This window comes from Eretmochelys imbricata, chromosome 26 (genome assembly GCF_965152235.1).
Source record: "Eretmochelys imbricata isolate rEreImb1 chromosome 26, rEreImb1.hap1, whole genome shotgun sequence".
Classification (NCBI taxonomy): domain Eukaryota; kingdom Metazoa; phylum Chordata; order Testudines; family Cheloniidae; genus Eretmochelys; species Eretmochelys imbricata.
This window is the reverse complement of record NC_135597.1, coordinates 10,781,620-10,797,543: the sequence shown is the minus strand read 5'-3', so window position 1 is coordinate 10,797,543 and position 15,924 is coordinate 10,781,620. Positions and strand designations below refer to the sequence as shown.

Below are 15,924 nucleotides of genomic sequence, written 5' to 3'. Positions count from 1 at the left end.
TCCCTGTGGGCCTGATCCAACAGTGAATCTTTCCATTGACTTTAATGGGAGTTGGATGTTGGCCAGTCCGTTGGACAAATGCTTGCTATAAAGAGAGCTAATGCTAATTGTTTTCTGGGGATATGCCGACACTGCACCTGGCAGAGCGCCTCCCACATACTTGCATCCCGGGAGCTAGTGCGCTAAAAATAGCAGGGTGGACACTGGGGCTCCAGAAGAGTTTCGGGCTAGCCACCTGAATTCAAACCCATGGGGCTGGGTGGGCCTGGATTCGGCGGCTAGCCCAAGCGTCGACCAGAGCCGCAACGTCCACACGGCTATTTTTAGCCCACTAGGTCAAGCTAAAGGAACGCAAGTCTCTCTACCCACAACTCACTCCCAGCTGCAGTGTAGACATCTGTGAAACCCTAGATAATGCTTCTCGTGTGACTGACTGGATGTTTAATTTTCAGTAATTAATGCGGGGCCTACATCTATATGGCCTCAACTATGGTACTCAGGTGGGTGCAGGAAATGCTGAACCCAACTCCATGTTTACAAACGGTCCCAGTCTTCAGAACAGAACAAAGCTCCCTGCATCCAAACACTCCTGACCTTCAGACTGCTTGCAATCTGGATCTGAACGTCCGGCTAGAACCTGTCTCCAGCCAGAAGGAGTGTTACTATGATTTCTTGAGCTACTGATAGAATTTCAAACTTCGCAGTTCGCAAGTCATGCTGGACTGGGAAATGAGACAGCTGCACCATGCTCCATTTGCTGATTCTCAAGACTTGGGCAAACACATATATTTTAAAGAAGCATACACACATTCTGGCTCCTTAGAAGTTTCACATAGCATGGTGCCACCCACTTTCATCTTCTGGAGGCCAGTCCCCAAACCTCAAGAAATATGGAAACACTCGTATGGGCACCACTTTCTCAATGAAATCTCTGTTTGCTGACTCATTCTCCCAACAAACCGCAGCTTCTCGTGAGCAATGGTTCTGAGAGTTAAGGCGTTTGCACAAGTGCCAACCAGTGAGCTGTCGTTATATGCGATCCGGGTGGGAGATGCACAGACAGGGGGAATTTGTGGTACGTTCAGGACATCGTTCCAGATCTAGGGCCGTTTTTGCATGCCGTCTGCAAAGAGCTTCATTGACGGGCCATGGAGGAAAGATTTACAAACGACCTATTCCCCTCCCTCCCCTTCAAAGTTTCTTTGCAAAGTGAGGAGAGAAGCTCTCTCTGCACTGTGCTGTCACCTCCTGCTGCAGCTTTCCAAATTTACTGGCTTTGGCCCTGATTCTGCAAACATACATGTGCGTATCTTTCAAGCTTGAAGCCAGTGCAAGTATTCATCAATTGCCTGAAGTTATGCATGTACGTAAGCATTTGCAAGATTGGAGACCTTGTTTTAGCTTTCTTTACAGTGGGTGTGGAGCATGGTGCTGATGCAAAAGCACCTAATTAGCCCCTGCCCCGTCAGCTCCAATCAGGGGAAACAGATAGGGGCTGATGGAAAAGGCCTGATGCCGGTTTGAGGATTGGCAATACCCGCTGGCCTGACCAGCCAAGAGTTATAAAGGCTGGGAGGGAGGCAGAAGGCGGGGGGCAGCCAGGGAGAAATCAGTCAGGAAGGGAACTGGAGGCCTCCTAGCTGAAGGCTGACTCTGCCTGTAAAGGAGGAGACTAATCCTGTAAAGCTTTTCTTAGATAAACACTGGTGGGATAACCTTAAGTAAATAAAGACAGGGGTGTTGCACAACCTCTCTGAGCCTTATTGGGGGCAGCAAGCAGGCCCCAGGAAGAGGGGCGGGTCATGAACCATGTTGCAGGGTGCTATTTAAACACAGACAATAAATAAACCCCTCTCTTCTCCAAGAGAAACTTTCCAAACAATTTAAGAGCCGTTTACAACCACATTTCCAAAGCAGGTCACTGAGTTTGAACGCCATGCTTGACACACCCCATGCAAACTAAATTTTCAGGGGTGCTGGAATTGATCGGAATTGGCACTCAGGTTCCTCAGCATTTCTGGAAAACAGGCTTCGGGTTTCACAGGTTGGATTCTCAGACTCAGGGGCGCTGAAGATTAGCTGGTATTTTTGAAAAGGTGGCTGTCCCCAGGTTACTGCCAGAACCAGCAAAAGCTTTCAAACTGAAGGAAACATTTTCTGTGCACCTGGTGTAGATGAAATGATCACCATTACGCAGCCTATTGCTTGGAAATACTTCCCCTAATTGTTTTGTGGGCGTTATCAGTGAAAAGGTCCCTACAATGAGTTCTATCCAACTGTGTCCCAGTTAAGTGATGAAAACTCCATACTTAGGATCAAATTTGGGTCACTTAGAACAGGCAGAGATACAAAAATATACTGTACTATACACTTGTGCAGTGCCATATGACCCATACTCCATCTATGAGTCTCTGAAATCTATACTGCTATACACACATTTATAGAATGAACAAGCAGATTTAAATAATTTATGTTTTCCTCTTGATATCTAGACATACCGAATCTGCTGATTTTTACCTTACTCTGAATGTCTTGGCTGAGAAGCCTCCCAATATGGAACATGTGGAAAACCAGAAATTCAAAGGAAGATTTTTTTAAAAAATTAGAATGTTGTATCCTATAAATCCTGTGTTTTAAATGTTCTCATGCTTCTTGCATGAAGCATCATTCAGCTAAAGCAACAGCTCATTGCTTTTATCCTAATTGTTGCAAGTGAGAACAAGTGTCCATCCCCGCTTGGAAATGAATGAAATAACTGTGAGCCAAGTTCTGCTCTCACAGTTCATATGTGAGCTGCTCCACTGAAGTCAATAGGGGCAATCTTCCTTTGGTGTAAATTGTCACAGTGCTGTTGGAGCTAAGACAATTTACACCAACTGAGTATCTGCCCCAATGGCACGTTGCAAATATCAAACAGCTGCATTTTGCTGTCTGTGTTGATCATAACCGTATCTTGCTTCAAAAGGCAAAGCAGAAAAATTGCTCATAATTTATTCTCTCTCTCTCTCTCACACACACACTCACACACACACAAACATACACTTACTTTCACCATGGCAGCAAAGAGAACTTGAACTGAAATATCAAATCCAGCTGAAAAAAAGCCCCCTCTCAAGGCATAAAGATGCCCTTGTCAACTGCAGAGAAATAAGCCTTCATCTCAGCTCTGAAAACTGACATTTAATCATGTAGACAATGCGGGTATCTCCAGACAATCTTGTCGTTGTTGCGACAGATGAAATGGTACAGGAGATATTTTCCCCCTTAGCCTGTGCATCAGTGTTCATGGACCACAACTGAATAGTCTTGGTATGTGGATATTATATAACTTGGCCTTTCACTAGCTCCACATGGAAACACGATGCAATTTTGTTTGGCGGATTTGAAGGGGGCAGGGAAAGAGTCCTGCCATAAAAGTCTTCAAGTCAAATCCTGCAGTCCTTTCTCAGCCAAGACTCCCAGGGAAGTTTTGCCTGAATACTGACTGCAGGAATTGGTCCTTTGTATGAAATTTATGACAGTGTAGAAACCCACACAAGGCATGGGGGGGGGGAGGGATAGCTCAGTGGTTTGAGCATTGGCCTGCTAAACCCAGGGTTGTGGGTTCGGTCCTTGAGGGGGTCATTTGGGGATCTGGGGCAAAAATTGGGGATTGGTCCTGCTTTGAGCAGGGGTTGGACTAGGTCTCTTCCAACCTTGATATTCTATGATTCTATGATAAGTAGGGCATAGGCTTTATGCTATTCTCTCTGAACAGGGATGAAGTTCACCCTTGTAGAGAAAGCCAGACAGAAACACATAACTGCATGAAGAATGAAGTTTTAAATGGCATCAGTACAGGTGTCAATGAGTGATGCTTGGAGATCTAGGGCTAGATCCCAAAAGATTCTGAATATCTTTTGCTAGGTGCTGAGGGTCTCAACTCCCACAGGTTTCAATGGTAACCTCAGGTGCTTAGAATCATGCTGGAGGTGCTCAACACCTTGTAGGATTGTGCCCTATAATTGTGACCTTACCTTAATAAAACAGCTTATTTCAAAGCAAAAGTATATAACAGAACCCCCCTTTTACTAGCTTAATCCCATACAGGTCAGCCAAAAGCCTTGACCAAATTTATGAATCTCACATGCTATGTACATGGGTCCCGATCGTACACATCCTATTCAGTCAGAATCCCACATTCTCATAAGATTCCCAATATTTTCTGTTTTCATGAGCACAAAGTAAATTCCTCCCAAATCTCCTTTATCCTTACTAACATGAGGCCTCCCTTCCTCATGGTCACACTTTAGCAGAAGTAAAATCCCCATCAAGACAACAGTCTTATTAACTGTAAGAAGTTGCTTTCCTTTGCTCCGGCTGCTGCAAGAGGCTGATGAGAACCAGTGATTCAGGCATTGCTAGCAAAGAAGGACATGGGGTCAGTGCAGTCTGCACTTCTGCAGAGCTCCCCAAACTTTTGGGGAGGAGCATATCGATTCATAGACAAAGGGTCCGATTGCCACTGCCTTGCAACTTGTGCCATCATTTGCATCTGTGCAAAGTGGGTGTAAACAGCTATCACTGGTGTGAGTGGACACGTCTGATCCACTGGTGCAATATGCACTCACCATGCAAGGAGCAAAGCAGAGGCGAACCAGATCCTGACACCTCTGCCATATCACAAAACCACTTCACCATCTCCCATACTTGCTCAGACAGACCATGAGCTGCTTGCTTCAAACCCATGTTAAGGTGCACACCACATGGGGAATGGCAGTGCAGGAGGACCATGCGTAAGAGCTCACCACTAAGGCAGAGAGGTGGCTCCTTAGCATGCCACTCACCCAAGCCTCAAGTACCAGCACAGCTTATCTGTGGTTTAGAACCCTTTTGCTACAGAATCCTTTTATGCGCATATGTTGAAACTTACACAGTGCGTGCTGGAGATGATGACGGAGCTTGAGATGAAACTGAGGCCGTCATTCATGCTGACCTGAAGAGCTGCCTCCCTGCAAAAAAACAACAACAGGACAGCCATCTGCCACGCTGCATCAGACACTTGCCCCGGCTTGAATCGGGGATCCTGATATCAGGCTCTGGCCAGTACCTGAGGTTTCAAACATAGGCTAATTCCCATCCTCACTGCCCCATGCTGCCATATTGTAATGCACTCAGCCACCTGTGCAATGTATTATATGGAGAAAAAAGTGACACCGCTGAGAAAAGAAGGGAGCAAAATGCCACCTCTTCATTCCCTTAGTCCTAGGCCCAACCTAGCCTTAGCACAATTTAGAGCAGCTTCAGAGCTGCTCTATGTTTTCCTTAATTGGCTGTATTATCTGGTATCTCTACTATCTGCTTCCAGGTTTGCTAGGATCCTATCTGCTACTGACAAGTCTTGTTCTCCTTAATCTCACTCGTCATCAAGTGTCTGTATCTTCGGGTTAACAACCGTCTGTTCTGTTTATTAGGGTCAGAACATACATACAAACTCCCTCTCCAGCATAACAATAGGGTATTCTCCTCTCCCATATAAAGAACTGTTTTCCCTCTACTAACTGACACTGGATTAAAAATTACACCATCTTCCTCGAGCTCTGTACTTTCTATTCCAATTGGGAATAGAAAAACACTGACCCTCTCATGTGAATAGAGCTCAGTTCATCGACAAGAGGAAGTCACGAATATGTCAAGCACTGCAGAGTACAGATCGCAAAGCCCAAAACAAGGCACATGAGAGCTGGGGACAAAACATTCTCTAGTGAAGGGTTCCTGCTGTGGAATGAATTTCCAGAGGAGATTAGACTAATCTAGAATCTGCTTGTCTTTAGGGAAAGTTGCAAAAACCTCTCTCTTTCTACCATACCGCATTTCCACCGTAACCAGAATGACATTTACATCATCAACCCCCCTCTGCTTGCTTCCCACGCAAAGTGAAAAACAGAAATGCCTTCCTCAAGCAGAATTCCTATAACCCAGAAGGAAGAGGAAGGCGTGACTCCGTGAACTCTGCTAGGGACCTTGCTATTGCCAATCCAATGCATGTGAAAGCAGATCAGATACCTTGGTGGTGGACAGCAGTACAAAATCTTTGGATACAGTGGAAAGCTAGGAATGCACCTGCCTGCCTTATCATTATGGTGACATTACTATAGGAGAGGCGGTGGGAAGAGGTAATGGGACACAAAAAGCAACACACATTTTTTAAAACCTATTAACAGGCCAGATTCACAGAGTCTGCCGATGATGACTGATTTCTCGCAGCTCCAGCTGCGATGCTTCCTGGTAGTATAACATTTAGTATAACATCATGCGGAAGAACTGAGTGGATGCAGTGACTGAGCGGCTGCAGTAATAAAGTTGTCTCTTAAAACTGAGGAATGATGATGCACTGCAGAATTTCTACCGCTGTGCAGTATGGGCAGTAAGAGCCAAACTCATTCAGCATTGTCTCCCATGCTTTGAGCCTAATCATGCCATCCATTTTCACATACGTGTGAGAAGAGTCAACGGTAACTGAGTCAAATCTTTCAAATCAGTTGACTTGAATGGCTCTGGAACAGGCCCTAAGTGAGAAAGGGCAGCAGGATGGGCCCCTTCTGTTTTATGACCAGTTCTTCCCTTTTTTAACTCTCTCCCAACAGCTGAAGATCACAAAATCCCTTTGTTGGATCATATCTTGAGTCACAGGAGCAGTGAAGGCTCAATACCCCACTATCTAGCTTTACACTATTGAGATAATTTCAGAGAGAGCTTCTAAGGCTACTGTTTTACAATTAAAACAAGATCTAGTCAGTCCTGCCATGTCCATATATGACCAACAGACTTTGGTTCAGCTTTCCTGCATGGAATTTGTGGGCTAGGAAGTAACTGTGGCCCAGTTTAATAGTGAATACAGGGATGTATGATAGTTAAAATCAGGTAAATCGATCATTCTTCCTCAGGCAATAAATGGGATCAGTCAATTTCAAATGCTGGTGGGTATCTCTAAGAACTTACATGCCAACTTCTCGTAATACAGGTGCTGGGCAGAGCAAATAGGTATCTTCTACTACGAAAGGTTTCTCATCTGGAGAAAGAAAGAGAGAAAGTGGACTGATGTATGAGGAGTTTGGTAATGCACCATCTAAAAGTTAGCTCACCTTACCTGATCACTCTTGTTACAGTGTGTATGGTAACACCCATTGTTTCATGTTCTCTGTGTATATAAATCTCCCCACTGTATTTTCCACTGCATGCATCTGATGAAGTGAGCTGTAGCTCACGAAAGCTTATGCTCAAATAAATTTGTTAGTCTCTAAGGTGCCACAAGTCCTCCTTTACTTTTTGTGAATACAGACTAACACGGCTGCTACTTTGAAACCATTTAAAAGTTAAGATTACCTTAAAGTTTACAACCTCTTAATTCTCTCTCATGGCATATAAATAGGCTTTGAAGGATTAGATTTTTATCTGTAAATATCAGTAAATGTCCGTTTCACTGTACACATACAAACTGATGAGAAAATATTTCCACTGATAATAGCTGAAATGTAGAGTTAAACAAAGTAAGAAATATGGTGCTTGAGAACTTCTTAGAGTTTAATTTAAAGATATTTATTTTGACATACGATGTTGAGAATTTGTGTTTTAATGGTTATCAAGCTTAATTTTTGAATATCAGAATCAAATTGTCGTTACATAATTATTTCTTGATCCTCCCCCAGGTGACAGCCCCATTCATTTTCCACAACTATGAAAATTTAAGTTGATAAAAATAGAAAAAAAAATTGCTTAAAGTCCATAGTTTTGTACAACTGTAAAAATTTAAATAGATACAAATAAGAGGAAGATTAAAAATAGATGTCTCTCAAAATTATTTTTAAAAAATCAAATTCTGCCAAACCTATATATAAACACTTGGGAGTAGGGGTGGAAATCTAGCAGTCAGACTGTACTGAAGATGCCTGGATTCTATGACTGGCTCCCTGCTGACTTGGTGTGATGACCTTAAGCAAATCCATTTTTCCTTTCTGTGCTTCAGTTTACCGACCTGTGTAATAGGGATAATAATACTTACCTGCCTCTGGGGTGTTGTGAGGCTCAGTTAATTAAGAGGAGCCCCAGGCATGCATGCCTAGGTGCGCTTTATATAGTGCTCTCTCTGCTATTGCATAATGCAGTTACTAGAACCGGGTGAAATTTTCAACAAAAAAATTTTCAGCAAAAAAATGCAGATTTGCTGAAACAAACATTTCACCAATTTGTGTCGGTTTTGCTGAACTGTTCATTTTGAAAAACAAACCAAATAAATTCAGAAAAAGTAGACATTTTCAAAACAAAATATTTCAATTTTTCTGTTTTGAAATGACTTTTTCTTTTGAAATTCCCTTCAATTGCATTAAAAAAGAATGCAAATGTGTTAAAAATGCTCAAACTTGAAATGAAACGTTTCATTTTGGATCAAACAAAACATTTTGTTCAAAACAATTTTTCTTTACTTTAGGATTTACTGAAAAATTCATTATTCTCTAGCTGTAGAGGTTGCAGCCCATCAAGGATTGTAGGCTTCTGAACTGCCCCATAATTAAGAGATGTGCAAACCTCAAAATGTTCAGAGGTGATTATGCCAACCACTTTGGCTTAGAAAATCTCACCAAAAGTAGGCTCAAAACCTTGAGATTCCAGGTGCTTCCTTGGTTTTAGCTGGACCAGAAATACTGCAGGAGTAGCTTTTCTTGAATTACTGTGCTGGTTCTGGTTCCAATCCCTGACGAACTCAGGATGGGTAGAGGTTGTAAGGGAATTTAGATTGCGATTTTCAAGGAGCCTTATGGGAATTAGGCATCCAACTCCCATGGACACTCCTAACTCCCTTAGGACCCTTTGGAAATGGCAGTCTAAATTTTTCAACTTTTCAACCCTCAGAAAGGATTAAGGCTCGAATGAGATTCAGGTAATCTATTTCACCTGAACTGATTTCCTGGCTCAAGAGAAAAAACAGTCAGTGTGTGGAGGCATCTGTCTAGGCATTCATAACATGCTCACCACTGTAATATCTCTAGTATTACTGTTAAAGCCTTGGACTGGAAGTAGGAAGATCTGGCTTCTGTTCCTGATTCTACCAATAAGTAACTGTGGCCCTTATCTTAGCAAAGCAGCCATGCAGATGAATAACTTTAAACACATGAATAGTTCCATTGAGGTCAGTGGAACTCACATATATAAAGTTACCCACCTGCTTGAACATTTTGCTGGTTTGGGACCTGTCTGACCGTTGGCAAATTATATAAATGATCTGTGCCTCAGTTCCCCTAGCCTTATAATGATAATAATCTTTATCTTTATTGGGGGCTTCATTCAGGTTAGTAAAGTGCTTTGATATCCTCAAATAGAAAGCAAAACAGAAGTGCTGTGTATTAAAGGTATCCTTTTACATAGCTTATAAAGGGTTCATTTATGCTATATTGAGTCCCAACATCACAATAGGTTGCTTATAACTAGAAGTGGCTGGAAAAGGAAATTTCCATTTCATGGGAAATTTCACTCAACCTGACATGATCTATAGCCTGAACCCTACATGAATGAATGCTACTCTCATTGCTAGAACACAAAAATTGTCTTCACAGCCCAGAACTGGACAATATGGGCTAGATTCTCTCCCCCTGTTCTGGCCACTTTGCCCTGCCTGATGGAATCTGGCCCTAAATGGCTAGCTGAGAATCCCCCAGTGCAGGGGAGCTCTCAATTCATATAAATTGACAAAGACAGTTCCTATGCCAACTCCCCCATCCTGGCATAGAGGGGACATGATGAGCAAGGGAAGGGGTGGATCTCAGCAAGAGAGAATCTGGACATCTCTCTCTCTGTATAGCTGGTTGTTTCTTAATCATGGCAATTTGTCATTCAAAATTTACAACAAACTGGTTGTACGTCAAAGAGCTCGTGTAAATGAACTAGGATGCCCATGAACAGAATGATTTAGGTGCTGTTTCCATTCCATTAAGTGCAGTTTGTACTGGAGATGGATGTTCTGCCATCTTGTTGTGTTATCTAATGAAGGGAAAGCAAAACAGTGAGATTCTGTAATCTGAGAAAAAAGAAAAGGAGGACTTGTGGCACCTTAGAGACTAACAAATTTATTTGAGCATAAGCTTTCATGAGCTACAGCCCACTTCATCGGATGCATTCCAATCTGAGGGCCTCTCTTGATCAGATTTTAAGAAGTGGTCAGCATCCAACAACTCCTATTAATAATACCTAGCACTTTTCATCAGTAGATCTCAAAGTGTACTACAAAGGAGGTCAGTATCATTATCCCCACCTTACAGATGGGAAAACTGAGGCACAGAGCAGGCCAGAGACTTATCCAAGGTCACGCAGCAGGGCTGGGAACTGAATCCAGGGCTCCTGAGTCCCAGTCTAGTGCTTTATCCTCTAGGCCACACCACCTCTCACTAAAAGCAACAGCACCTGGTAGGTGTGGAACACCCCTAAAAAAAAAATAGGTAGGATCCTAAGTAGGAGTTGAGCTCTTTTGAAAATCTGGCCCTCTGTTTTTAGGGAATCTTGGGCAAGTTGGAATTCTGTATTAACTATCAATATTTGTTAGCTGTATGACCAGAGCTCCTAGGAGCCCTAGTCATGGATTAGGACCCCTGCTCTTTTCGTCCATCATGCTAGGTGATGTACAAAACACAGAACCAAAAGATGATCCTTGCCCCAAAGAACTGAAGTGCCAGCATCCGAAAGAGGTAAACTTTGAAGCTGAACAGAGTGCTGCGAACTTCCAGGAAAGATTTTCTTCAGCAGCTTCTGACCTCGTTTAAACTTTCCTGGGTCACTCTGCAGCTGTTTCCCCCGGTGCAGGCCAACCACAGCAACAGCAGAGGCCTCTGTGAAACCATGGCCCTCTCCTCAGCGGTAAGCTCAGCAGGGCTCACTGGGAAATGAGACAGTACAGCATATTTTGCTGCAACCCCATGAAGTTCTGAGAAGGTGAGGCAGATAATGATCACAGGGTTTTTATGGCCCTGCTGGTAGCAACATAAAACCTTCCAGGGGCTGGAAGCAAATAGCAGCAGAAGAGAATTCTCTCCCTGACATTTTGATGGCAGCTTTTCTTATTGAAAATAAATGCATATTATTTTGCAGTATTGTTCCATGGGTACCCACCCAGTACATATGACACCCTCATGTGTTTTCCTGCTATGGCAGCATCTTGAAAGAGGATTTTCCAAAGCCGGCTGGGAAATGTTTCTTTTTATTCCCATGGAAAATTTCAACAATAATGGGGAAAAAGGTTAGTTTTCATGAAATTTTTTTAAAAAGTTTTCATATTTTCATTAAAAAAGCTGGGGGGGGGAGGGGTTGGGAGGCTTTGTGCAACAACAAGTTTTAGAGGTTTTCAGGGTTTTTTGATAAAAACCTCAGAAATATTGCCAAAATTGGTCATTTCCAACAATTTTCCATTTTTGTCAAAAATAAGTTGTGAAAGAAAAATTTCGATGAGCTCCATTATTTTCAGTGGTGGGTCAGATCTTGGCATCTGGATTTTGTGCACACGGCTCAGCAAATGAGAGTTGGTTTTAAGCCACCGTTACTCTCCCCTGATCCCGTGCTCACCGGGTGCTAATTGGTGCCACTCTTGTTCTGCCCATAGCCCCAAGGGGATTGCCAGGGTATAGGGAAATACACTGACAACCTTCTTGCTTTGGGGGAATGTGGGGGTGGAATGGAAGGAGGTTGGCATAGAGGCTGGCTTTGCAGCATCAGAGGATTCCTCAACACCGGCTACAGACCCTTTAAGCCATGTGTAACCCAAGTGGAGATCAGAGTTGGACGGCAGGTGGTATACAATCCATAGGTCTGATTCGCCACTGCTGTGCATCTCATGCAGCCATTCTCATCATTGCAGTGAGTGAGCAATGCTACCAGATCACAATAGTGACCTTTCACATCCACCTCACACAGGCGTAACCGGGATCCACAAGGTGCAAGACAGAGGAGAATCAGGCCCTGGGACTATAAACACCCTGAGGAGCCTGATTCTGTTCTCACTTATACCAGTGTAAATCAGGAGTAACTCTAGTGAAGTTAATGAATCACATCAATGCATGTGACAGCGGAACGAGGTCTCATGTCAGCCAGATGGGCCACTTTCTTCTTCTAAAACACCAGGGTAAAAGGCAAAGAACATGCGCTCTCCAGCATTTAAAGCTGCTTTCGTTTTGCAAGGCCTTTTGCTGAGAATATTTCACAAGCATTTTGTTTCTCTCCTTTCCACTCCCATTTCTTCTCCCGAAATTAAATCTACTCTCCTCTAGAAAGTTTATCCATCTTCTAGTCTCCAGGGCCTACTCTAGCTCATAACTGGCAGGTTTAGCTATGGGGAGGGATTGTTTTGTTTGGAGAATGTTTTTGTTTCACCACAGAAATGAGTAACTTTAACCCCCCCCAAACAAAAGAAGATCCATTTGGTTTGCATAACTTCAGCCATCTGACTCCTTCCTGGAAAACTGCATTGGGAAACAAAACAAAAACCCCTTTCATCTGCTAGTCAGTTTGTCTGTGCCGGATGCATTTGAAACGATGCTGCTCCTCTTTGCAGGCTGCAGAAAAATGGGCTATATTCCTCTGCAGGGAGAGACGGGCCCAAACTTTGGGCTTTGTGGCTCGGACCTGTCTCAGTTCACAATATACATGGAAAAATCGTTGATGGTAGAGTAATCAGGTAGCCAGGGCATTAGATGGGAGACAAAAGACTTGAATTCTGTGCCTGGCTCTGCCACAGACCAGCTGTGGGTCCTTGGGAAAGTCACTTCACCTCTCTGACCCTCCATTTAATTGATTTAGAATAGATCGTAAGCTCTTTAACGTCAGGAACTCTCTCTTAATACAGTACAGTCTAAAGGCCCCATTGTGCTATATGCTATATCCACATATAATAATAGAGATTTCCTGAGCTTACGAGCTTACAAATGTAAACAGTAATCAGTGCAATGGTTCACAATGTCCTTGTTGGCAGTCTCGGTAGAGAAGACAAGGTGCAATGGGTATATGGACACTAACCAACCGTTTAACTGAGGGGTATATTCAGTGATGAGCTGCCAGAAGCTGAAAAACCGGTTCCTTCACTCGCTCCAGGGCTTCTGTGGCATTTCAGCGGCAGGTCCTTCACTCGCTCCAGGTCTTCGGCGGAACTGAAGGACCTGCCTCCGAAGTGCTGCCGAAGACCCGGAGCACCACCGGGTGAGTAAAAATTAAAAACGGATTCTCAGGGGAGCCTCCCCAGCCGACAGCTCAGACGGGCTGGACAGGACGGTCCTGCGGGGCACATGTGGCCCGCGGGTTGGAGTTTGCCCACCCCTTTAACAACCAGTTCTAAACCAGCTTCAAAATTTAACAACCGATTCGAGCGAACCAGCTCCAGCTCACCACTGGGTACATTTCCAGGGCAGTGTGTGTATGGGAAACTTTCTTGCTGTAGCCCATGCAAATCTATTCTCTGCATAGAGACCCTCATGCAATAAGGAACCTTCCACCAGCACTTAAACTCATGCAATCTACTCTGTAACCTTTAATTAACACTTCTCTGGCTCAAAGAATATTTACAGCCTGTAAAACCAACTGAGCCTCACTTGAGACCATTCCTTTCTGCTCCCGACTTTGGTGAGCTTCTGCCAATTGCCTTCCACTGAGCCAGCCCTCTTTTCAATCTGTAACCTTAGGGTGAAAAAAATCCCAGACACATGCTAGATTTCACAGGAAGCTCAGAATGGGTTTTTTGATGGAACATAAAGGAGCAAGATGACCCAAGCAGAGCCACCAAAAAAAAAGTTAGAACTACTTTCATATAACCATGCAGTGCAGAAGCAGGCCAGCTTTGGGCTAGAAGCTAACTATGTAGAGACAGAACGAATGGGGACTGCATGAAAGCTAAGACAAGGATTTTAAAAACTAACCAGTGATGGTTACTGTTTATTATTTGCATTGCAGTGGTGTCTAGGAGCCCTGGTCATGGATCAGGACCCCATTATGCTAGGCACTGTACAAACGCGGAACAGAAAAAAAAATGCTGTCTCACAGAGCGTATAACTCTCAAATGATTTGGGGTGTCTCTATTTCTGAGTGAGACCCAATGCAAAGGGGCCTGAAAGCTCAGCACTTTCACGTCTCTTTACCGTGTCTCAACTCCCTACTAATCACTTCTTTTCATCTTGGTCTTAGTGCCTGAGTCTTCATTTATTTCACTTGCCTAAAGCGTATCTTCCCGAGAATCATCCAGCCTCGATGGGACCCATTGTTTCCCTGTTTGACCATTGGATTGTTTGGGGGCCAGGGATCATCTATTGTATAGTGCCTAGCACAATGGGGCTGGGGCTACGACAATTCAAATTCTAATAATAGTCTCTGCAGTGACTCCTGAAGCAACAGGCTCCCACTGGAACATCTGCTCTATGCTGCATCCTAGATGCTTCTTCGGGAAGTGTTTAAGACTGGCCAATCTTGAGCCTTTTAACTCTTCAGCTATTCCTTCGACACCAGGCAGAGATTAAAAAAAAAAGGCGGGGAGGGTCAAGAAAATACCTTGGAAATCTTCACACCATCTACCAAACAGTGATCTTTGTTTATCCTGGCTGATTTTTTTCCGTCCCATTCTACTGCTTAGGATAGCCCTCCAAGAACAGACCCTTTTTTGACTTGAAACCCGTTTGTGGGGAGGTAGGAATGCAGAAAGAGAGACACTGGTGTGTTCTCGGAGCTAGAGAAATTGCCTACTAAAAGACCCTGTAAGTAAGAAATGAATGTTTTGCTAATGCTGTAATGAAAGCCATGATGAAATCATGCTATAATTTCCCTGCTTTGTATAGGGAGCCACGCTCTCTGAAACCCAAAGCCATTGCGAGGATATTTAGGGGATGTTTGGAAGGGGATGGATAAAGTGTAGAGCTGTGATGTCACATTCTGCATGATTTGTAGCTAGAGTGAAAGGATCAGGATGGATGTTTACTCCGACGGGTTCATCTGTCATACTTGGGATTTTATTTTAAATGACAAACACATGCTTTAAAAAGGCTGCTGATGAAACTTGGCAGGCACTGTATTACCACTGGGTGAATCTGCTTTCACTAATAGCTGATGGCTCAGAAGGGTAGCACATACTCTATATAAGAAGCTTAGAAGAAAGCTTTAAGAATTCCAGAATGCCATATTTCCATAATGGTCCTGTACAGCTATCATGGCCCCTCCATATCTATTGTTTTATTATTAACAAAGACACTGCACAAACACAGAGGTGCCCTACAGAGCTTACACAGACAAACAGAGAGAGAGGGACTGACTTGCCCAAAGTCACACAGCAGACCAGTGGCCAACCACTGGTTTCTAATTCCCTGGACGGTACTCTATCCACAACCTGTCCTGACGTGGTGCATTACTCCAAGCTAAATACCATAACTCCATGCGCACGTAATCTGTCTTGGGAAAGGCAGCTGCATTTCCTATAGCATTGTTCAGACAACCTGGATCCCATTACACGGTATGGTGTTTGCTCATAGAGTTCAACAACGCCGTTATAGAGTTCAACAACGCCATGGCAGAGAGAGAGGCTTAGGCAGGGGTAGAGAGACACGTATTCAGTAAAGGCTTAAAGCGAGATGGTGAGTCCACCAGGCAGACACAGATTAGAAAACAGAAGCTGCAGAGCAAACGGCTCTTGCACTAAGGGAGGCCAGGCCGCATGGAGCTGTGGAGAGTGAGTGAGTGTGACGCAGCCAGAGGAAGAGGGAAGGCAGGAAGACAGAAAGTCAGGAGGAATTGCACGAGGAACTGGTGGATATGCTGGTCTGTGCAGTTCGGACCATAAACCTTACTCCCTGCTGGTACCCAGCACATACATGCGTGGTCCTGTTCCTGTTGTTTCTCGCCTCTCTTCTGATGCCAATTGCATGCATGGAAACA

At 43.8% G+C, this 15,924-nt stretch overlaps 1 protein-coding gene across 1 annotated transcript in view; it reads right to left on the bottom strand.

Annotated features, from left to right (window-relative positions):
* ANTXR1 (ANTXR cell adhesion molecule 1) overlaps window positions 1-15,924 on the bottom strand; it is a 180,586-nt gene that overhangs the window by 106,961 nt on the left and 57,701 nt on the right. Inside the window, exons 11-12 of the mRNA XM_077805796.1 lie at window positions 6,982-7,051; window positions 4,913-4,991 (exon numbers count right to left, since the gene is read on the bottom strand). Coding sequence (XP_077661922.1) covers window positions 4,913-4,991; window positions 6,982-7,051 — 149 coding nt within the window. The remainder of the gene's footprint in view (window positions 1-4,912; window positions 4,992-6,981; window positions 7,052-15,924) is intronic.